Consider the following 25,130-nt stretch of genomic DNA (forward strand, 5'->3'; position numbering starts at 1 on the left):
TAGTTTTTTCCCCACAGATTTTTCACTATTGTAAACAGAGCTGTAGCCCAGGAGTATGTCAGTAGGGTGAGAAGAAGACAAACTTTAGAGGGAAAGATGTAGAGATCAGGGAGTTTAACTGATAAAGAAAACAAAGAGGAGAAAGCTTCCTGCTAATACCTGCAGAATGAGCTCCTCCTCGATGCGGTCAGTGCAATTGATGCGCTCCACTTTTGTGTCCGAGCCGCTGTACTCGATGACGGTTCCCTTGAAGGTGATTTCCCTTTTGAACATGGCCACCACAAAGTTCCCATTCAGGAGGGAGTTGGACTGGCTATCAGATAATGCTGGAATAATAAACGGACAGATAAGAACAACATATGTGACCACAAACCATAAACAAAACAGGGCTCCATATACGAAAGAGTTCAGCGTTAAGTAAAGGAATGTTTCCTAAAATGAGTTTGTTTCTCTTGCAGAATTGAGGTTTTGGGAATGTTTACGAGATGTGGCATTTATCATTTCAGACTATATGTTAAGTAAACAGTCTTCAGGCTGCCAAACCATTGTTCTGCAAAGCCATCATTGCAGGGGAGGTATGTTGTAACACTGGTGGCACTAAATTGCAGTTATTTGGAGTTAGACTGCGTGACTCTTCTTAATGGCTGACATTGCAATTCAAACAAGGGAGCTCCACTGACTGCAAATACAAACAAGTACAAAAGCATACAAATAACACACACTCACACTCGCAAACTAGCGTATAAGCCCACAATGAACAGCGACCACCTCTTTCTCTACCTCGAACACTGTGGTTTCAAGAAACATGCAGTTAATTACAATCTGCGCGAGCATGCCGAAACAATGTATGTGATTAAGTCTCTAGACGCAGCTTTGTTTACATTTAAGTCTGCACAGTGTTGGATGCCAGCTAGTCTTTAGCCCAAAGACGACTGTGGGGGTTTGACAATAATCTGCAGACTCTGGTTGTCATCACTGATGCTTTGCAGAAATGGAAAAAAACAACAATGCCTCAGAAAATGCACACACACACACACACACACACACACACACGGAGAAGCAGTTTTTGAGAGAATCATCACACTCATAACGAAGCGCTGCAGTTCTGTAAAAGAATGGTCTATATTTATTTATTATTTTCTTTTCATGATCGACCTCCAGTGTTGATTTATCCTCATTTTTTCTATATTTTGCATTTGTAGACTTTGTTTGGGAACGACAACCGTGAACTTCTTCTATTATGATTATTTTTGTTCTCTGTTTGGTCAATAAATTCTCATAAATTGGTGAAAAATGTCGCTCAGTGTTTCCTAAAGCACAAGGTGACAACCTCACGTGTCATGTTTTGTTCACAACCCAAAGATACTCTGTTTACTATGATAGAGGAAAGAAACAAGAAAATATTCACATTTAAGAAGCCAGAATCAGAGATATTTGTTTTTTCTGAGAAAATTGTCCAAATAATATTAAAAGAGTATCAAAACAGTGCAATTAATTCAACAGTTGACAACAGATCTATTTATCAATTAACCGTTGCAACTGTACACTGGACCCTAAGGCTACCTCCACACTAATATGAGTGAAAACAGTTTGAAAACAGAGTTTGAAAACATCAACGATCTTTGTCCAGATGAGCGTTTTACCACTGTTGCAGATCTAATATCCGTCCATAATAGCAGGCCTATGTGATAATTGGATATCACATTATCATTCATGCACACTGGGCAAGCTCATGTGGAGACTTTTTGCACCATAGCATTGTAAGTAAAATGTATTTATATAGCACCTTTCTAGATTATACATCACAATAAAAGACAAAAGAAAGATACAAAATAGAGATTAAAAACAATTTAAGAAAACTAAGCAAAGGTGAAATGAGACAGGTGGGCGTTGAGCTGCCTTTTAAAGGTGTAGACAGTTCTCTTTGCCAAGTCCAACAGGCGAGAGCTTCAAAGTAGAGGAGTCACAACTTCAAAGCTTCCTTTTTATGTCATGAGTGCTGTGATCTTCTCAAAATCATTTTCTACACACTGTACCAGCCGGAGTGACAAGATCGACAAGGCGTTGCAAATACCAACCACGTTTAATTCAGACACCACCCGCTCAATGTGCGGTTGTTGCACCCGGCAACAGCGGGAGTCGAGCCTTTCACAGCAGCATGTCAACGAGATTCTGCCAGATGTGTTTTCTGACAATCTGACTTAAAACATCTTGAACCTGACTTGAACCATCTGAAAATGGGAGGCCGCCCTTACAACATAGGCAAAACTCCTTTTCTCTGCTTTTTTTCTCTTTCTGTCTGTCTCTTTCCCTCACATGCAAGCACACACACAGACAGAAACACACACACACACACACTGAGCCCGGTGGGTCCATCTAACCCTATACCCCTATATCCACTTTCATGCGGCCTGGGCTCCACATGCCTCTAATTAGCACCTATTGCTGCCTCATTTATCTTTCTCCTGAGCTGACACTCCATTTGCTTTCCCAACCAACCCTCTTTGCCATGTCCAGATGGACCAACGCCCCTCCACGTTTCCTCCATATACACTCAGTACAAATGACAGTTTCCTTTCCTTTATGCAAACGCTTTGACAACAGTTTACCCCATGTCTCCTTTACTAAAAGCCTGCCTCTACAGCTCAGGGTCACCAAGTCTGGGTGGTTTATGGTCATGTTAAGGGATAATGGCATTGACCTATGAGATGAGAACTGAAGGGGCGTAATATATACATCTTATTAGGTTGGACGGCTTCCATTTTGGATTGAGTTTCCCAAGAAACCTGCAATTTGATACAGCGTTGCTTAAAACCACATCATTTCACTGACACACACGTGCAGCGCACTCACCGAGGTAGTTGTCGTCTTCTGGCTTTCCAGAGTAGCTGACCTGTTTGATATCAATGTTGGTGGCTCCGGCTGGGATCCGCACCACTGTGTTGTAACCTGTGGGAGAAGAAAAGACAGAAAACAGAATGACACAGAGAGCACGGAAAGTTGCACAATTTTTTAAGCAGTCTCAAAGGGGAACAAAGTAGCCACAATAACAGCATTGAGCAGTCCCACCTTGATTTTCATAATAGCTTCACTATGGTACACCAAACTCCAGTCAGGGAAGTCCGCTTCCAACCTTCAGGGATTTAAATGTCACACTTGGAAAAATACAAAAAAAGGGTCTAGTCCTCTCAAATAACCTGCAGGAGACCTTGTTTTAGTCTCAGGGGCCCGACCGTGAAATGATATGTAATTATTCCCTGGACCTACCTTTGGCCTGTAATTACTACACCGGGACTGTTGTCCCATGATAAACTAACATAGAAAACGAATGAGCATGAGGGAAAGAGATCATGTGAAAGCGTAGAGCTGACAACAAAAATGTAGGGCCAGAGACTGAACAGGGGGCCAGGGTGTGAATTAGAAAAATATGAAGAAGATGAGACCAATTAGAGGAGAAAATAAGGAGAAAATCAAGAATCTGTATCTGTATCAAAGACACAGTTGCATTTTAACTGCTATCTATCATATGAGTATGAGGACTGGGGATGCAATGAATGAATTTTATTATCAAAGATTTCTATGATTAATTGTTTAGTCTAAAAAATGTCAAAAATATTCAGAAAATCACAATTTTGTTGTCCAACCAACAACCCAAAGACTCCTCATTTACTATCATGGACAACAAAGAAAAGCAGTAAATCCATGTATTGAAGGAGCTGGAACCAGCAAATGTTTTACATTTTTTCTTGAAAAATGATTCAAATGATTGATTATCAAAATAGATGGTAACTGATTTTCTTTTGTTCGACAAATCATATAATCATTGCAGCTGCAAAGAAGATATTCTCATTCATAGCAACACAACATATTCATGATGAGCAGCTGTTTGGTGAAACAAAAGTATTATGTTTTTGGCCACTAATTAAGTCCACTACAATCACAGGAGGTTCAAAGAGATTACCACAAGTGGAATAATGGTTAATGAGACTGTTAATATTCACTCTATTCTTTCATAATGAGAATTCAGGTTAAGAATTTGAACCAACAACCGTTTGGTCAGGTGCCATCAGACCCTCCACATACTTCCTTCAGACTGAATGGAATGAGAGGAAAGGTGTGGGCTGGTGATGGTTAGTCTGACACCTTGAGCCACTCGGGGGCAGCACTTGGTTTACATATCTTTCTCTCATCAGTCATGTAGATGTTTTCACACACACACAGAAACGCACACATGTACTGTAATTTCATCACAAGCCAATCATGACAGAAAAGCTTCTCCATCTACTTTACATTCATAAAAACCGCTGTGAAAAGAAACTACTTTGCATATTCCTTCAAAATGAAACTTTTCACCGCAAGACAAAAATCTTCAGTTACCATGTGTCATGTCAAATTTCCTCCCTAAACACTGGGGACAGGATAAGCTCATAAAAAAACAGGGGCACATGAACTTCAGAAACTGCCAACACGGCCCCCCTCTGAAGAAATATGGTATCCGCAAGCCGTCAGAGGCCTCTGAGATCCTCCAGCTTAGCAACTGACCACACACACAATCCTCCTTCACCACAGAGTGACCCAGGAATGAACAGTTAACACAACCATACTGCACTGGGAATGCTTGGGTTTACCTCAAACATACTTCTCTATGCCAATAACAAGAACTAAGATGATGTATTAATGGCCTGCGGAGTAAAATTAGAGGGTGTCACAAGCTCACCCTGATGGAAGCTGTCAGTGGGTACTGGCTGAGTTGATGACAAATACTTGCTTGTTTTGTAGCGACTGTGATTCGATTATCTTTCAATTCTGAAACAGGACGCATTTAACCTCCAAGTTTTTTTTCTTGATTTTAACACTCACTGCTTTAGTCTGTAGTCAAGAAAACTTGAGCATGTACAAAATCTTCTTTTAAATCTCCGGTACAATGTCTAGACATCCACTAGGTAGCATGAAGCTGTTTATAATGGGAAATTATCTTTCTGATTAAATCCAGAGTCAGTGGAGTGTTGAGTCTGCTTAAAGTTAAAAAATTAGACTATTTATGCAGAAATGAAATTACACAATATTTATGTCTTTTGAGATTAACAAGATGCTGGAGACTGACTTGAACCTGGAACAAAAGCATTCTTTGGGCTAGTCCCAGATCTTTTTGTTGGTTTTCTTCCACTATGATGCACTACATGGAAATAAAAAACAGCACCAGCACGTCATAAGACCTGATTGCTTTGAGTCGGACAGAGTCAGCTAATAGGAAGGCTAGCTGCACGGTTGACTGAGCCAACTAACTAAACACATCTACAGTTAGCAGCAGTTAGATAGATTGTCTGATAATATGCCGCACCCTGTTTGTTGGGAGCATGAATTCAAAGCAGCAACAGCAATTTTCAAATGCTGTGTCATTTCAGTGGTCTGCATTCATAATCCTGGAAGACATCTTGAAGTATCTTTGCTATGAAAGTATGACTTGGACTTAAAAGATAAAAAAAAAAATGCTCAAATTCAGTTTGTCTAGTCTGGCGAAGAAGGGAAAGAAAGATCAAAAGAAAAAGACAAAGATAGACACAGAAAGCAAAGTAAAAAAAAAGATAAAGAGACAAAAAAATTGCGAGGCATTACACAGAAAAGGACAAAAGAGTGAAAGACAGAACGACAGGCCTAGACCCAGGAGCAGAGGGATATCCCGCCTGGGCAGCACTCCCACTCGTGTTCTCTGTTTTAAGGTCAAGCCAGACTACCAGGGCTGAGGACAGTGCCTGGTTTGGTTCAATACAGTTCTTAAACCCTCTACCCCCAGCCAAGAGAAAGAGTGCAGGGAGAAAGAAGATGATAGAGACGCTAAAGCTCAGTGCCAAACTAATGCGGAGTAAACATGATGAGGCCACACCCAGGGCTTTTATGCTAATGTTTCTGCTGTTTTGCTGCCCAGACCTAAAAAGGATTGGATACAATCAGCAGTTGGCCCACATCGAAGCACCGCATTAAGCGGGACAGTTCAAAAGGGTGACATCAGATTTGTGTTTGCTATCGAAAGACCCACCAGAGTGAGATTGCTGCATTAATCAGTTTCGAAAGCTTTAGTGAAGATTGGTATTCTACATTTTTCAAAATTTGGCTGAACATTGTCTCACATTGTTGCTGAAAGTCAAGCGTAATAAAGTTTAAACATAACCAGACATGACATCAGCACCTAATATAAGTGTGTAACATGTCAGCGTTGCAGTCACATGGAACTGAAGTCTTTCTTAGCTCTTCTATGTTTACTGCACATCAGATATATCATAGCTCATGTGCAGAAGCTGCTGACATACAGTATGTTTAATAGCAACACCGTTTTTGTGGACAGTCAGCTATTAGTATACCTTACATGTAATCTGAGGAGCGGGACTCACCATACTGAGCATCGTTGAAGGTCCCTGCCAGAGTTTTACACGACGAGTTGTCCCCGCCACACACTCCGCACTTGTCATTCCTGGCCTTCGAGTTGAGAACGTGGTCGCAGCCTGCTTGCTGAAGAGGCACAGATGATGAGAAGATAGGGATTTGTGATTTAGGATGATGACATACTGTACTTAAAAGGATTGCTTTGAATGCTTTGAATGATACATTTGTCAGCAATGTTTCACCTTGACATCATGAACTTGGCAAATGCAGGTGTTTTTAACTGTGAACTACAAACACTTCACTGAAAACTCAAGCATAATCCTTTCCAGTAATCAAAAACATGAATCAAGCATGTGTAGGGCGGGAGTGTTTCGTTCGTTTGCTCATGATAGCATGAGGAGAAGTTGAGGCTAAGCTGATGCTGATGTTGAAGCTTGTGTGTGTGTTGTTGTGTACGCTCATCATAAAAGATGAAACAGACAGACATACCCTGCAGAGGCCTTGAACACAGATGTCGTAAGTATCTGGCCCACACGGTGTGCCGTCGATGACACGGTCCTTCAGCTGATAGTACGCCGTCGTCCCAGCGACCCGGCAGAAGAGCTTGCAGCGATCCTTCATTAGTACTGGATGGAGAAAGAAAACAAATCATGGAAAAAGCTGGACTATAGCTCATTAAGTTAATGAGATCAATAAAATACAAATCCTGAGCAGTAACAAGATGAAAAGAATGTTTTTGATATTGCACCTATTTACATTTTTTTGCGAAGCTCAGCAAACTCTTGCTAGAAGTGCCAAATTTTTATCTGCTGTTTGGAAAAATCACATTCTATCTGACAGCACACTGGCTCCAGGGTTTGGCCTGTTTGCTTGTCTAGCATCAATTAAATGAATGAATCACTTGCAGTAACTTAGACATGGTGGGCTTTGCCAGATGGTAATCTCATGTAGCTGGGCAGGCCATCTCGGAAAGGAATGAGATACGGCTGCAAGAGGGAATGCTGCCAGGAGGTTCATATGGAAGGGCTGTGTGTTGCTTTAATGTTGTTGTTTAGTGTCGAATAAAAGTGTACCCCGGGTGGGTCTTGTCATGGGTATGCAAAGTATGACAAAGGAAAGACACAACAGATGTGTGCTTGCACTTAAACATCCGCCCATTTGTAAACAAGAGGTTTCTACCTTCTCACCTCACAATTTAGCACGTTTTCGTCTCTACACCCCTGCTACACACACTGTGGACTGTGTAAAACTGCATGAGAAGTTTACCCAAATAATAACTGAGTGCAGACAAAAACTGATTTTGAAATGGACACATGAAGCATTTAAGTTAAATGTACCAAATTTACTGCATCACTATATTCAAACTATCTTGTGTAGTTGGATATAAATAGTATCCATCTCTGATGTGGGAGCTCAGGTGACCACAAGACTCAAATTACATGCTTCTGGATTACATTGGTGTACTTACTGCCGCTGTACTTGGGGACCCAGCGGACGGTGGGAGGTAGACCGTTGATGTTGAAGTGCTTGCCGTCAAACTGAGAGCACTGCTCTTCGCGGAAATCTTTCCGTCCTCGCGGACATGGCTCAGTGTTGCAAGAGCGGAACTTCATCCTGCGACCCACACAGAACTTCCCGCCATTTCTGGGCCTAGAGTAGGACAGGACGGATCACAGGAGCACTGCACTTAGTTTCAGTATAAAGATCATGTTTGCTCTTGTTTGACTGGTGCTTTATGACTTCAAACTCACTTTGTTTACATATAAATTCAAACTAAGGAAACAAGCCTCCTCTAACTGTTGCTGAAAATCAAGTTGAGACTAACTGAATCTGACATGCCAGTTTGCTACTCACTTTAGGTTGTTTATGAATCTTATTCAGGCATGAATTTTCTTACACATATTTAGATTCTGTATTGACTTAGATTGTCATAACTGTCTGATCCTTTCTTACTCAGGCTTGTTGCAGTCTCTGCTGGTGCTCCGGGTTCCTCCACCACAGGACCTGGAGCAAGCACTGTAGGGCCCCCAAGGACCCCACTCCCCGTGAACTGGCTGCAGGTCCAACTCCTTGTTTACACACATCCCGTGTCTGCAGTACTGCATGTAAATAGACATGTAGATCCTGTTAAAAACCATGACTGCTACTCCTGCAGTCCTGAAGACAAACACAGACCGTTTTGTGCACGACTCTACAGCAGAATTAGTCCACGCACAGCTGGGACTGGTGCTCCTCTTTGAATACTTAATCCTCTGTTTAGATCTGGATCAGGAAAAGAGAAACCTGAATTGTTCAACATGTGCGACACTACTTTCCTTGATCAACATCTATACTGTATTTGGGGGTGTTCTTCTTGAAGGGAGTGATGTCAAAAGTTCAGTTCCTGCTCTGTTCTCATGACATCACAACTACTTTTAGTCCTGAATTAATCAAAAAGTAAGAAAGATGCATTTTATCATGACAATATGGGAGTCTACAGTGAGTTGCAGAGACAATTTCACTTCTTAAATCATCTTCAGCTTGTATTGGAAATACTGAATTACATCATACAGATCTTTCGTACAGTAGACCCCACTTGGACATAGAAAATAAGGGTCCTGATATCAAACAGTGTGTACCAACCAACCAGCCTTTGCCAAGATGTGCTAACACAGCTTTCATAAGCAAAGCACGGCAGGCCCATTTGCCTTTGTGTGTAACCGAATCCCCTTCTCAGTGGCTAAGATATCGGTGGGTCCTGTTCACTGAAAGAATGCAGGACAAGACGGCGTCTGTCTGGGTACGTAGCCCGCCGTCCGGACACACAGGCACGGGGAGCAGTGGCACCGTGATAAGGAAACTCTAGAGTTGTGATAACAAGAGGAACAAAGTTCATTACTGGCTTGACATCAGGAACTCCCTTCTCCTGCTCAGCTGTCTATCTACGCAGGTTCACAGCTTTAAAACTGTAACCTAAAAAGGAGGATGCTCCACTTCAGTTTATCCATTTTCAACGTGTTGAAGAGTTGGGTCTGTGAGGTTGATGCACAAGTTGTTACTTCCATTACTGACTCTTTCCAGATGAGAAGTGCAACTGCTATTATTTCAACTGGCCACACGCCCAATCCACTACAAGATATTCAATCCCCTACTCCAGATAAAAAAACTAAGACTGCCTGTTCTGAAGACTCTTGAGAACTGAGAGCAAAATTGTGTGAGATCTCTCCAGTGGATTTTCATAATTACATTATTAAACGAGGGAGGATATCAATCAAAGTCATCTCCTGGACAATGGTTAATCTGGCCAGTTTCTACTTTAGCATCATTTCACAAATTGAACACCTGCAAAAGTGCAAAGTCATACACGCAAACACATGTAAATACACACAGAATTTGGCACCGCTAACTCTACTACCCTGGCCTGGTTTGCATGTGTGTTTTACACACTTGTGGGTCTAATGATGGAGTGTAAAGTCTGCGCACAATGACAGACAGGTGTTAACAGCTGCAGGGTATGGACTAAACAAGCCACAAACATTTCCATCATCCAGACCTGGTTTGAGTCATGGCCTGGCCCTTTCTTCCTGTCTTGCCCCACCGTAAATGCAAACTGAAAGCACTGATAATGTTGACAATGAGAACAATTCAAATAAAAGGCACTAAAAGGAATGTGATAAAACATCCATATGAGTTAAAATGGCTTCCACACTGCAAAAGGGCAAACAGGGGCTGGTCCTTGTTGGTTGAGCAACTTCCTCAATAAAGAAATAGCGCTTAACAACTAGAGTTCATCGAAACACAGATTTTAAGAAGTTTTTTAAGAGTTTTCTTTCTGTCACAAAAAAGGAGTTTCCCTCCTCTTATAGCCCTCATATCCCCTTCCCCCGCCTCAGCTTAGGGACTGTCACCCTAGACCTGTGCATCCCTCCTATACCTCCTCTCCACAGCCTCCCATCCCCCTTATCCCCTTATGGGAAACTGCAAGGGCCACGCAGGGACCACCGCAGTGCAACCAGGCGGCAAGACCCAAGGAACTGTCAAACACAAGGCGGACTGTCTGTCAGAGAGGACCAAAGCCTGTGTAAGCCTCTGAGGCATTCCACTCCCCCCCACTGGCACCCTGTGTTTACAACCGTTTTGTTTGGCTTGAAAAGGTGATGTGGGTGAAAAGAAGAAAGAAAAAGAGGGGGGAGTGGAAGGAAAAAAACATCTGTGTGAGATGATGTATATGCATGTGTGTGTGTGCGTGTGTGTGCGTGTTTGTGTTTGTGTGTATGTGTGTGTGCACATGTGTGAATGTGTGTCAAGTGTGAGAGTGATTGCTCAGAGTCTGGAGGCATCTGGGGGCCACGCTCAATTCCAATTAGCCTCTCTTTCCGAAGTGCACAAACACACCCTTGGAAAACGCCGAGTTGAGAGGCAGTCTTGGTAAAGTTCAAACTAGCACTGAGGACACCGTCAGACCCTTTCCTCGAAAGATTGTCAAACTTAACCCTCAATTGGGATTGTGGTGAGACATTTGAAGGTCTAGTGAGAGAAACCTGTCCAGCTGTGACTAGCATGTGTTTCAAATTAGGAATTTCACAAAAACACACACGCTGACACACCAGCTCACACCACAACATGTGCATAAGTGCATACACATGCATGCATTTTGCACAAACTGTATACGACTACACTTTGCTCTCAAATCGCACACCAACAAACTACATAAAGTTTGACCAACTCAGCCACACGGCCACAGAGAGCAGTCACCAGCATGCTAACCCCCACAGCAGCAGCACTTTCTAAGGACAGCAGCTGCTTGAAGCTTCTCCGCTGGCTGGTTTGGAAGTTAGCGCCCTGTAATTGCCAGGAAACTGTTGCAGAGAGCACCTCATTTCTGAACCCAAGCCATACATCACTGCAGGAATGAGAAGGCAGCGGACTGATTTAAAAAGCCCTTTCATTTTAACACGGCCATTTCCAAAAGGCATCACCTTTCATGTTGCAGTGTCTTTCTCATGGATCTGGGAACGGAGTTCACTTTGGCCATGGCCTGTTGGGGGTTTGTGTCTCAGTCTCTGATGAGCCCTCTTTCTTTTCCACAATCACAATTAAAAGTGACCGCAATCCCAAAAAACCTGAAACATCTGGAGTCACCTGCCAAAACAGCCCAACACAGACCACCATCGTGGTTTTCAATAAGGCATTAATCACTGCTACATGTCCAATAGCTTGACCTGGAGGTGAGAGGAAACAGAGAGGCCATGAAGCTATACAGTAGTGAATGATTCTGGAAATAAGTCAAGTGACAGTTGTTATTATAGACTGGATTTCCACTGACTCATTTTTTTAACCCTTATCCCTGTCAGTTCTATATTTCCTCTTTCCGTTGTGTTGAAAGGGTGTGAAGACAGGAGGAAAAATGATGAGAGGGAGAGGGAGGTGGGAGCAAGAGAGACAACATGATGCAACCGTGACCCAAGCCAACCTCTCTCTTCTTACTTGGTTTCCTATCCTTTTTTTCCACTGTGTGTGATCTCTCCTTCCCCCACATCTTTCCTAGAAGTGTAAGGGTTGTCATTACAGTGAATGAGTAGTTTGGTGCGATCAGCTGTTCCATTCACGTGCACACTTTTACTGTCGGTCTTTCTTACTTATTATCATCGCTGTACAACTACTGGGACAAACACACAACTTGTAATGTTCTGAAATTTGTCTAAATCATCATTTTTAGTACTAACATCTAACAAAATGATGATTTATAAAGGTGTTCCTTGGCGGTTATCCTCCATCTCTGCTGCTCCCCAGAGGGTTTTTTTTTTTTTTTTTTTACTCTTTTAGCTCATTATTTTATTTTATTCATTATTTTTTAAAACAGTATTTTTTGGCCACTTGGGGGCAGCACAATAAGCTGTGAAGAGAACATGATCACCACATAAAGATGATATTGCGATTTATTTTGAGATTTGTTATATATCATACATGCACTCTCCTTTAGCTCTGTTAAATCTTAACTATGTTCATCTGCTAATTGCTAGCCAATAAAAACACTGATTATAAAGCTAGCCTAAATCAAACAAAGCTTTACTAATTTTTATTAGTTAGCCAACAGACATTTTCTTATTAGTTGGTGGAGCTTACATTTGTCTAGTACATTAGCTCCAAGTTAATGCTAATGTTGCTCCATGTGTGCTAGATGCTAGATTATGGATCCCACAAGTTTTCTTGCAGGACCCGCTCTACTCTACCTCTGATTGGCGTGTGTCTTCATTATCGTACGCCGAAAGCTTCAGCACGAGGGAGAAGGTGAGAAGAGTGGTAAAGTTCAACAGACAGGTGCTCCCATCATAAAAAAAACTCTGGTGAAGATGAGTGACCCCAAGAGGAGCAGCAGCAGACCAGAAAGGAGGCCGAAGAGGTCGGTGTGTCTACAGCTTGTTAACCACCACATCAGAACCACAAGAATAATAGACCACAGCTACACTACGAGATGACAGTTTGAGTCCAACAGTTTGCGTCAAGTGTAGACAACGCAAAGAGCAGGCAACCAATCAGAGGTGGAGTGATACAGGTCTTGCAAGAAAACCAGTGGGATCCATAACAACGCCTGCTAGATGTGCAAGAGGACAATTACTATTATATCAGGCAACTGGACTTATTTTAGTTTCTTGAAACGTTTCACCTCTCATCCAAGAGGCTTCCTCATCAACAAGAGGACAATTGTTTGCTAATAGATAGCCATAAATACTTTATAAGTTAGCCTGCTGTATATGTCAGATTGTGTGTTTTCACCAGAGCTCCTTTTTTCCATTGAATATATCACCTTTCACATAATAATTTTTATTTTAATAACTGTGTATGAAGGAACACATTTTTGTCACATTTTGACACCAAACTATAATCATGCAAATACTTTCCTTCCTACTCTACAGCCAGCAATGACAGCTCTACTCACTCGCTACCGGACACAGTAATTCCATCAGCAAACTACATCAATGCTAAAACAACAATCCTCTTGTTAGCCCAAATCCACAGATATGTCTGTGATGATGGCAAATCAAAGTGGCAACATCCTGCAAATATCCAGAGATTAGCTGAGAGTGACACTGATACCAGTCTCACAATCCCAAGCTCCAGTACAGCCACATGCACACACACAAACACACACCCCGTCCCAGCATCGTACGACAAGTCTGTCAGGCTGCCAGGGAGTTCCAGCCAACACTCACCGCCTCCGCCAACAGACTCCATTCTGCCCTGGCTTCACTTTTCAAGACCTCACTATCTCGCTCTAATTGGCTGAAACCAGAGCAGGTCGTCATTCTTTCCCGAAGAATGTTCTGGAAATCAAAAACAACTTCCCGTTTATTCACTTACACTAACCACTCAATTAAGCCCCTATTAAGAGAATCTGGGAAAGTTTTTCGGGTTTTACACTTGCTCAGCGAGCTCAGCGAGCACCAATCGTAATGAATGAAATCAAAAACACTTCAATATTTCATTCGTCATTTTGAATCCCCGAAAAAAATGGCTTTCAAGGGAGCTTTCAGTCAAGAACACATTCAAGTTGACAATAAAAGGAACAAAACTGGGAACAATAAGAACTTTGACAACAAAACACCACAGTTTATTCAAGCTCCTTCACCACCTCTTTCTCTCCGCCACCCACTGAGCAGCGACGTGGTGAGAAGCAGAGCGGGGATCTTCAAATGGTGGGGACGTGGATACAGGGCCAAGCAGTCCCCAGCTTTGGCTTGACAGGAGCTTATTGACCATGCTGTCTGGCCCCTAATCTACACACACATACGCACACACACACACACACACACACAGACACACACATCTACTAGTGTGCATGTCTATACACTTTAAATGAGTTACATTAAATGTAATTGATCCTGCAATCAAATAGATGCAACACACACGGAAGAACTACATCCATGTATGCACACACAGTCAAAACACACACACACACACACACACAAACAGACGCACAAAGATGCACAGGCAGGATCCTTTTGAAGAGTGAGAGGGACCGAAAAAGGGGGGGAGTAAGGGATAAAGAGCAGGAGAGTAGAGGATGGAGGGGAGGGAGGGTGGTGGCGGTATTTATAGACAACAAGTGATGGGATGCCCTCGTTAGTGCACGGCCCACTGAGCCAGATGACAGACGCGCCGCCGAGAGGTCATGTGACCGCATTACTCACTCCGGCGCCCTGTGAGAGGGCCCGTTGAGCAACAGAGAGGGAGGGAGAGAGAGAGAGGCACAAGTGGAGAAGCGGAGAGAGTCGGAGGAGAAGAGAACAGAGGGGGAGAAAACTACCCATGAACCCTGCAGTGCCCATTGCCCTATTTCAACTAAGCTGTATACAAACAAACTTTTTTTCACTCTTCATTTAGGGGACGTGCCTCTCTCCCACGTTTTGGGCGCTGACCTCAATTACCCGATGCGGTCACTACTTTGTTTCGTAACCCGATAGAACAAAAACTCTCTCCAGACAGCACGGGCAAAAGAGGTGACAGCTCAGAAGATGTGCTTTTTACGAGAGATGACGTTTCCCATGTAATCACTTAGAATGACATGGCAGGCTTTGGTCTAATGATAGGCTACGGAAGAGATCTTCAAAGGGGAGCTGTGGTTGCTAAGACAATACCTGCTGCTAGTTTCCCCCCATAGAGGCCTTAGCTGTAATCCTCCAGATCTGACACTCCCCCCCAACACACACACTCCCCCTCAGGGCTCTGCAGACACCTCAGAGCCAGGACCCAAGACCCTGTAAAGCCTTAGACCTGAACCTCATGACTTCTTTGCAGAAAGAATGAGAAAGGAGTCGAGAAGAGGTGAAAAGGTGTGATAGATGTAGTATATTAAGAATGTCTCCGAAAAAAAATAGAGATAGATGCAGCGGGCGAACGTACGAGAGGCACCAAGAGATACAAAGACAGAAAAACACAATAGTGACACAAGAGAATCAAGAAGAATCATCTGGGTTTGCAGGTTATCAGACTTTTTTTGAGGCTGGCATAAGGATGAACACAAACACACCATACCAAAACACCACATAAAAGAGCTCTTGTGCGGGCAGGTGAGTGTTGGTGCAGGGTCCCCCTCTCTTTCAACTCATCCTACTTCAAACAGCCCCCTGCATGAAGATGAAACTGGGCCCTCGGCACACAAACAAAGGTGGTGCCTCGGCTCAAATGCACAAAGAAACGAAGGAAAACTCTTTGTGTGTTTGTTCATAGGGAAAACAACCACCACTAAAAGGTCTGTCGGGTGGTCCACTTTGGTTCAAACTGAAATATCTCAGCAGCTATTGGATGGACTAACTTTTTTCATAGTCCGCAGATCTTAATGGCTTTGGTGACCCTCTGATTTTTCCTCTAAAGCCACCACAAGGTTGACATTTTCAATGAAATGTTTCAACAATTAGTGGATGGATATCTGTGTTCCAACAGGATGAATACTTCACTTGGGTGATCCCTAAACTTTTCTTCTTCTCTGCACTGTTATACCGAGGTACTGCATCACAGAGCCGCTAGAAGACCCTTAGTTTTGTTAAATAAGGCAGAAGGAATTCTAAAATGTGATTTGGCTATCATCAGACATTTAGATGGAAAATTCAACTAAATGTGGTCAAAAATTTACAAAACTGTTGTTACATGACTACAGTACGCTCACTACATCTCAAAAACGTCCACTTTTCAAATAAATTTAACCTGGTTTTAACCCTGGTGTTTGGGCCTCTCTGGAGCTGCACATTACCAAATCAGTGTTTACAGGCTTCCAATAAAGATCAGACATCTATTGTAATCTACCTAAGTAAGCTCGAGCTGAGTTGAGGGTTTGTAGCTTATTAAAGCAACACCACTTGGTGTGACTAAACACCGTGTCTCCTCAAAACGTCTCTCCCACGAACAGGCTGAGAGCAGTATGAAAGCTGCGATCCCAGGACCATTACTGTTTAGTCCGGTTGTTGTGGTTGGATTAAGATGTTAGCTATCCCCTGTTAACCTCTCCTCACTAGACAGGGCTGATCCAGGACCTAACATGGTGAGGAGGGAGATGGAGCCAGATGAAAGGATATAAGGGATATAAGACTTACATGGGCCCACACTGAAAAAGACTCCTGGAGGGCAGAAGGTTAAGGAGAGTAGAGAACCCTCCTTCTCTCCCTCCCTCTCTTTCTCCCTCTCATGCATGTTCCGAATGCTAAACACCAGCCCACCACATCCTCCTCATTCTCCTCCCTCCCTCCTCTCCTGCGCTGCAGAATCACTGATGTGAGGTCTTTTGTGAGAGCGCTGGCTGGTCTCAGCCTGGGCTCTGTTACGGCCTGACCACTGACCCACTCACCCGCCTTTTAAAGAGGTTTTAGGGTCATGGGTTCACAACAAGGTGACTCAACTGTGAACGGCGGGCGGCATCCTCTTTCAAAGGGCCTACGTCTTCACCTTTCCCTCTCAAGACTCTCTCTCCCTCTTTTTCGCCCCCTCTGTCTCTCTTTTCTTTCCTCTTTCTCTCTTTCGCCCTCTGCCCCCCACCCTCCAGTCCCCCCCCCTCCCCTGCAGCCCTTCTTTCCATGTATCCTCAGTGACTGACCCGACGTCTCAGCCCTAATTAGCATAGCATCCCAGAGCGAGGAGAACATGAAGGCTAATGGGGGTTGGGGCCCCGCAACAACACTGAGGGTAAAGCTTCAAGTTTCTAACTAGGGCCATCACCTGACCACATTTACATGGGTTTCTGCAACCAGAATGCAGGCAGGAGAGTAATGGATGATAAATTATTCCTTTTTCTTGGTAGGGGAAGTGAACTAGAAGGGAAAGGCATCAGGATTCAAAGCGGCACTGCAAGGGAGTTTTGGCTTGTGTCACTAATGTATTTAGTCTAAAATGCAACAAGGCCAGCTTAAACAACAATCCTGATGAGGGAACAGAGGTCATACATTCAGCAGTCATTCTGCAATATGGTGAAAACAAATATTTACATTTAACCCATATTTAAAGCTAACTCTGGTTTATGGTAGCTGCAAACAATTCCTTGTGTTTTTCTGCTTTTAATACTAGATAACTTGGTTGTACTGCATCAGGACACTTCAGTGTGCCAATCTTATAATAATTATATATTTTTTTCCTTTCCTTCAGTTTTTTATATGTGTTCTAGTGCATGTAAAAGGTTATGAAAGTTAAAAAGGTCAAAGTCTGCAACAACAGAAGCTCCTAACTCCCACCGAAAAAACACTGCTCCTGAAACGCGTCGTCAGTAGTCTCGCCTTCAATTCCGTGACTTTGGTTCACACATTTGGATAATTTACGCCTAGCGGCTAGTTTGGCACGTAAGAATTGATTTCGCACAGCTGCTCTGTTGTTGTTAGTTGTGCTGGCTCAGGCTTGTGTAAGTTGACCAATCAGAGGAGACTGGGTATCCAGGAGGAGAGCCTTAAAGAGACAGGAGCTAAAACAGAGCGTTAGCAGTACTGGACTAAATAACGATCCGATAATCGACTAGGCTGATAATCATTTAATTCACTGTAAATGTACATAAGTACGTTTATTGCCATTACTTTGATACCTTACTACATTTTAATATCAGACACTTTTACTCGAGTAATATTTGTATGGGTGACTTTCACTTCAATATTTTAACATAGTATCTTTACTTTTGGTCAAGTATGACTTTTGGGTCTTTTTATAAACAACAGGTTTGCTGCAACTCAGTTTTCTAACAATTTGACAGCAGCTGTATTGAGATCTACACATATACCCCCAAAACTGACAGGCCTTGAACATTTACTGCAGCAAAATAAGTGTCAGCCAGTCTACTTACAAAACATCTGTGAGTTATTTTTTTTAGTTTAGGGAATCAAACTCATGTAATCTCTTCCTTAAGCAATACAGATCCACAGGTGGACAGACTCACCATTCCATGTCCACAGTCAGTCCCATCAGCCAGTGGCATGTGCTGTGTACGACATCCTTTATGGTCCCCCTCTGCACTCGTACACCACAGCCTCTTGCATTGTTTCTGTGGGAGGAAAAATGAGCAATAGCAATTAATCATTTTGGCTGAAAAGGAAAAGAGCTAATCTGTAGTGTTGAGTGAGAATATTCGACAAGCTTCCAGCCAATACAAAAAAAAAATATACTGGACATGTTTAATTTATTCAATAACTTTTGACTTTGTTGAGCTGACAGAAACATTTAACAGCTATTTCCTCCTATATGCCTCCTGTGTTTTGGCAGGAAGAGTGTGTGATTGGAGACTGACATTGGGTTTTTTATGGTTTCTCCAAACAATATTTCATATTCCAGACATGTGAAAGATGCATTTTTAATGGCCCAGCATCAGGTTTTAATTAGTGGCCATGCATTCAACAATAGGCTGAGTAAAACTGCCTCTTCGTATGTATGTATTCTCCTGTATATTACAGTAAACTACACTACACACAATAAACAGACTACAGCTTTATATCTGTTGGCCTATATGTATAATTGCTCTGCTCGAATGTCTTCTGTACGTCTGGGCAGATGACAGCCATATCAGATCAACTTCCACCTGAAGTCTTAATTTTTCACTTGTTCAATGTGGTTTTGCTTGCTTTGATGGCAAGCCAACGTACCATGTAAGGGCAAATTTGGGAACCGGGTCCAAACATCAGTTCACACTGTCTGTTGGCATTGTAGATTTGACCAGGGAGGAGGGTGGGCAGCTCGTATGTCCTGCCTACAGGCTCATCGAGGAGGCACTCCCCGTAGCCGGTGCTAAAAAACAGTAAGAGTGTGTGTTCAGTAAATGAAGAAGCACAAAGGTGTATGCACAAACAGAAAAATACAAACATGTACACACAGGTATACAAGGCAAACTTTGATGGTATGAACATTTTCAGGATAATCCAGTATTTTCTGACCTCAAAAAGTATCAACATGTGTCATCATCTTTCATAAACACAAAGTCAACATTTCTGTGTCATTGTCTGTGATCATCCTCAGATGTGCTTTTCCCCTGTGGGTGGTCTGTAAAGTTACCTAACAGAGAGACTGATACCACTTCCCCTCAATGGCCTGTTAGTAAATGCTGTCACTATGAAACTGGAGTCAGGCGCCACAGACTGAATAAAAAAGCATTTCAATACAGACTGAGGAGGATCTGCACACTGACCACATTTTTATCCGAGGTGCATTCCTCTGTGCAGAAGGAAAAAAAGAGAATTTGGACTCATGAAGCACCTTGATTAAGTTACTTAAATCTGTGCCAGCACCAGCATTGCACTCTAATGACAGATTGCGCTGTATGTCAGCCACACCCTGAGCCACGACAGAGGAACAGAGACAACAAAAGCTCAGCTGGACCGAATGTATGCACCAACATCCTGCATATAAAATCATCAGCCTTTACGCTTGTGAAAAGGCACTAGTCAAACATGTTAGCAGAGCACGCCAAACCTCAAAGAATCTCTTCTTTCTTTGTTTACTTTAAAAAAAGGAAACTGACGGATGAGACATGCATAGATGTGTAATTACACGACATGTCTGCATCGCTCTGACAAATTTAATCCAGGTTTGAGCTGCAAAAACACCTGTTCCATACAGCACCAGCTGATGTGACAAGCCAATAATTACACTGGATTATCCTGAGTTACCGTCACTTTGTTTCTTTCCCCTTTCATTTCCAGCCATAACGTAAGAAACTGCAGCAAACAGCGCTGGGTGGCAGGGTAATGATTGCATGAGAAGAATAAACCAGCAGTGGAAGATACTGTGAATGAAGACTATAGAGCAGCCTGTCAGGGAATCATACAGACAGTCCCATATTACAGCGTCTTTCAGCAGTTGGTCATCTGTCTAATCAGTGTCCTGGAATCTAATGGAATTATTATTAAGACCAGGACAGACAGACAGAGGGAGAAGGGGTCAATGTGGTCATTTTTTAAATGAAACGTCTATTTTTTTTTTTCTTAAAGAATATCGGCTGTGCGGTTTCGAGACAGCGAGGCAATTCCTTTCTGGCACCAGAAGAGATTCCACACCTGGCAGCCATTGAGAAACTTGAAAGTGAGTTTATTTATAAGATGACTTATGGTTGGCTGTTGTGTGCTTGTCATAAGAGACTAAACAATAATAGTTTCCATGTACACTACACTGGGTTTCCCTCAGCAAAGAGTGAAAGAGCGCTTCTCATATGTCAGATAGATGGTTTTTGCAGAGGCACAGCGCGTCACTGTACAGTGTTTGATCAAACAGCGGTAAGTAAAGTGCAGCGATGCTGTCATGTCGGAGTTTTGTCTCTGACAGCATGTACCGATTACTGAACATGGAGACATAGAAGAAGATAATGACAGAGGTTTAGTTGAATTTAGAGCTTTATCTTGGTTTTACTGAGAAAACTGAAAAAAGTACTTAAAAATGAGATCATATGGGAGCTGCTGTTAGGGTGGTTAGCCTAATTTTCAAGGTGTGTAATGGAAAATGATAGGGCTCGCCCACTACTAATGATTATGTGGTTTCAATACTCAGCGAACACAACAATTAGTCGGTGGCGACAGTCAAAGATTTGCATTTTACTTTTATATTTGGATTTTGAGGCTTAAATCAAACGGCACAGTGCCAGAGAGGAATGAATGGTTTCTTTATGTAGCGGTTGACACATAATAACACTGCACAACAGCGGGACGCTTTTCATCGGCTTTCAGGTGCGGGAGTTCAGTGCACATTATTACAGCGACAGTGAGATAAGGGCAAGAGGAAGAGGAATCCTTTGCATTTTGAAAAGGGACGTTCGAGAGGTGGCGCGGCCTTTCGTTTTTTAAACTGCCAGGAGAGCAGTCCATATTGAATTTGCTCTTTAGGGAGAATGGGCAGTCAAAACACTGACGTACTTGACCAGGTCAGCCCGCTGAGCAGGAGTAGTACTGTAGAAGTGCTAGTTTGAATCAATGCTCCTCATTGTTGGCTGGAGACAGATTTCAAAAGCACTTGGACTACGCTCTCAAGGGCCTTTCCCACCACTGCGGCTCCCACACTGCCATGCTGCTTTACTCTCTTCATACCTGCATTGTTTGTTATATGTCTCATATGTTTAACAAATTAAAGTTTTATCACAAATGCATTTGAAATCTACATCATGCACTTCCTGGTTTTTGTCAATGAACATAAAAAAGAAGGAAGGGTCATTGTGTCACTGAGTCTTATTTAGGTGCCAGAATCTGGTGTCAGCTGTATTGAAGTCAATCGGAGATGCATGGAGAAACATGCTAAAAAATGTAGATATGCTGGGTAGATCCATGCATCTCTCATAGACTGCATTACAGCTGATACCACAACTCTGGCACCAAAGCAAGAATCGGTGATGTAATGACCAATCCTACTATTTTAATGTTCCTTGGTTTTTGTGCATTTATCAGCCACACACACAGAAACCAAACAGCTGACATGGACCAGTCCATCGAATACAGAGATTCATGGAGATTCTCATCCTTCTTTAGCTGAATATTCCGACCAGTCAATGTTGAGGTCAACGCTGACTGGAAACTATGTGAAGCACAACCTTTAAACATACGATGCATCTCCTAAAACTGGGCTCTCGAGATGCATCTGTTCCACAAGACCGTCCTTTGTGAAGACCTCCACAATTAACAGAGGAAAAGAACGCAAAGATTAAAGGGTCATGTCCAGGGAAGATCTAATTATAACTGACATTTCCCATCTTAAAGGGAAGCCTTTCACCAGGATCAGGAACCACACTGCTGGTTAGGAGTTGCTGAATGAGCCGTTGCCCCATGCTACAGGTTTTGGTGTGGAAAGCAGGCTAGTGACTCGATTACTGTTTGCCCAGCATCTTGAGAGCAGGGCTCTGTCTGAGCGGAGAGACAGCTGAGGGGCTGCAGGATATCCATCGCTCAGGTCAGCCGTAGAAGACCCCCGGATTCAAACAGGAAATACTCTTTCAACACCAGGCAATAACAACTCCACACAGTTTACATTGCGCTGACCTGTCTACAGAGCATTTCAAGGGATGTGGAACCAGATTGTTTGGCTGGCCACGTCACAACAAGTAAAAGTTAATGGAACACTTAAAATGGGGATGTTGGATGTTTCTTTTCCATGAGATTAGTGTTTTGTTTTTTTGTTTTGATAATGAATCAGTTTAAACCTGGAAAGGAGAGCTGGTACCTACTCGAGAAACTCTGTGATGTACTTGCGACTGCACTTGGACCATGACCAGGGATTGGTGTCGTAGTTAAGGGTGGGAGCCATGACGTGATACTGGTGCTTCATGCCTGCCTCCCGACACTTTGGGTTGTCATCATGAGGCATGTTGAACCTGGTACAGAGAAAGGGAGAGGTGTTAAAGATGGAGAGAGGGATATAAGGAACACACACAAAGTGATTATCGGCTGCTTAATGGCTCGGTCGCAGCAAGGAGGATAAATGTCACAGGATTTACATTCAGCCATTTTGAACAGGGGATCACCTCACACCATCCCTGTGGGCCACCATGGAGACACATCTCTGAGTAATACCACACACTCAGCACCTTTCTCTTGAGTAATCTCCCACGTTTATACAGTAAAACCATTGGAAGGCTTCAAGAAAACTCCAACTGGCCAGCAGTATGTCATGCTTTAGTTATCAGCATCTATCCCTGCCACCATCGTGGCTGGCATGCTAGTCAGGATCTCCAGAGGTCAAAGGTCATCATCTCATTCTCATTGTCAAAGAGCTTAATGCAGAGGGAGGTGAGGGTAGTAACACCATGAAGATCTAAACATGTGCATTTAAAATGTAAGTGTAGAGTAGATGTAAATGAGAAGTTGTATCATGATCAAGGCTGTTGCTCTTGTTGTCTTTTGTACCAGAAAATTGTGAAAAATGTGATCCTGGACTACAAGGTGAGATCGTCAAATTCCAAAACTGAAAAACATTCAGTTAGCACTGCTGTACAACAGAGAACCACATCAAATCCTCATTTTTTGGGAAGCTGGAGCCAGAGAATGTTTGGTATTTCTGCCAAATAAATGACTTAAAAGCTTAAACTATTATCAGAGTTGTTAGTAATAAATTTTCTGTTGATCCACTTACAGTAACAGTTAATCGACTAGTTGTTCCAACTCAGTCATAATGACCAATAAAACAAGGGTCTTCACAGGACAACAGCTGCATAAAATGAAACACACAGCATGGCATCTGCAAATTAATGAATTCATCCAGTCTGTCTGCAGTTGGCAGCCTCATAAAGCAAGTTTTCTTGATCATGTCCAGAATAGCGCAGTCCAGTGCGGATGTCCTGTTTTTTGCTGCGGTTTGGCGTCCAACCATAAATACATGCAGTGATTGCACACATGCTTGCACACGTATGTATACACACGCAGGGACCCTTACAGCTGTATGATGTCGGAGATGTTTACAACAGGATGTGGGCCAGCGCTGAGCTCTGGACTGTGGCTGAGGGTCAATCCATACAGCCACATAAACAAGACCTAGCATGGCTGGCATGAGGCCCACCCTACAGGGGCCGAGGGCCTGAAGGCAAACATCCAGGGAATAATTACAGTAAGCCTCTGGCACAGTAATGAGCTCGGCACACACAAATCAAGCTGTTTGCTGATGCTGACAAAATCAAAACAGACTCAAATGATATTTCCAAACTATTCTTGGTCACTTACGTTGCTTCAAAGGTGCATAATGATGATGCAGACAGTTATAGGCAGGTTTAAAATAAAGCTAAACTCCTCGATGCTTTGCCTTCAGGCCCTCATGATGGGGATTTGTGAGAGGCTCTGAACAACTTGTACTCTACAAATTATGATGATTTTGTTGACCCAGATATGAAGGGCACAAATGGGGATCCTGGCTTCAGATCATGAGATGAGAACCTTTTAGTGTAATTAGGTCGTAAATCAGGAAGTTTAGTGGGTCTCTTGTTTGGCAACCTCTACAGACAGATCAATAACTGAATCAATTCCAGTGGGAGAGTACCAACCCCAGCACTTAATTATTAGCATCCAGACTATAATGTGATTACTTGAAGTCCACTCACTTTAAGATAGAGCTCTCATTAAAACAAACTGCTTTGCTTTTTGCACATCACACCCAAAATGCCATGCTGTCAGACAAAAAAACAAATTTCTGTGATGAAATGCCTGTAAATAACCGTGAGCGAGACGTGCTGACAGCCTGATTGTGAATTCCTCCAGATGGGCTGTACATAAATAAGAACCACAACAAAACAGCACTGTCTGCAGGAACAGCACTTTATCAGCTCAGTGACACCAAAGGGAGAAAATGCATTGCAACACTGTGAGTGGATTAAACAATTTAACTGTACCATCTGTACATCTTGCCCAATCCGTATTAAATATGTGCATCTATCAACAGAGATGAGAGGAAAGCAAGACGGCTCACTTGTGAGCTACTTCGATCAACAAGTTTTATTGTCTTCTTGATGTGACCTGATGAGGTATATGATATGGTGACTTATATGTACATGACATCTATAAACATCTATGTGTGAGACACACATGGACATACACACTATGTATGAGGTTTTAACATTTTGTAACATAGATATAGAAATATAGATACCTCACTGGCTTGTTGCTGTGTGTTGCGATTTGTTCATCCACCTTATTGGGGCAGTCAAGATCAGCTACTAAACAAATACAATGTGTATTGAGAGATGCAGACTTCACTATGAAATTGACGGTAACTCGATTAATTCTGAACTGATTTTCATGAAATTTGGGTTGCTATAAACATGAATTGAACATTATACTGTTCAGTTC

General features: G+C 42.7%; 1 protein-coding gene across 2 annotated transcripts in view; it reads right to left on the reverse strand.

Moving 5' to 3' along the window:
* Positions 1-25,130, reverse strand: part of LOC141001068 (A disintegrin and metalloproteinase with thrombospondin motifs 20) — an 83,583-nt gene that overhangs the window by 35,597 nt on the left and 22,856 nt on the right. For both annotated transcript variants that reach the window (XM_073472018.1, XM_073472019.1), the window contains 9 exons: positions 22,523-22,669; positions 18,969-19,110; positions 18,269-18,373; positions 8,335-8,480; positions 7,850-8,031; positions 6,871-7,007; positions 6,390-6,507; positions 2,854-2,949; positions 160-326 (listed from right to left, as the gene is read on the reverse strand). In XM_073472018.1, coding sequence (XP_073328119.1) covers positions 160-326; positions 2,854-2,949; positions 6,390-6,507; positions 6,871-7,007; positions 7,850-8,031; positions 8,335-8,480; positions 18,269-18,373; positions 18,969-19,110; positions 22,523-22,669 — 1,240 coding nt within the window. The remainder of the gene's footprint in view (positions 1-159; positions 327-2,853; positions 2,950-6,389; positions 6,508-6,870; positions 7,008-7,849; positions 8,032-8,334; positions 8,481-18,268; positions 18,374-18,968; positions 19,111-22,522; positions 22,670-25,130) is intronic.

The sequence above is a fragment of the Pagrus major genome, chromosome 8, assembly GCF_040436345.1.
Source record: "Pagrus major chromosome 8, Pma_NU_1.0".
Lineage (NCBI taxonomy): Eukaryota > Metazoa > Chordata > Actinopteri > Spariformes > Sparidae > Pagrus > Pagrus major.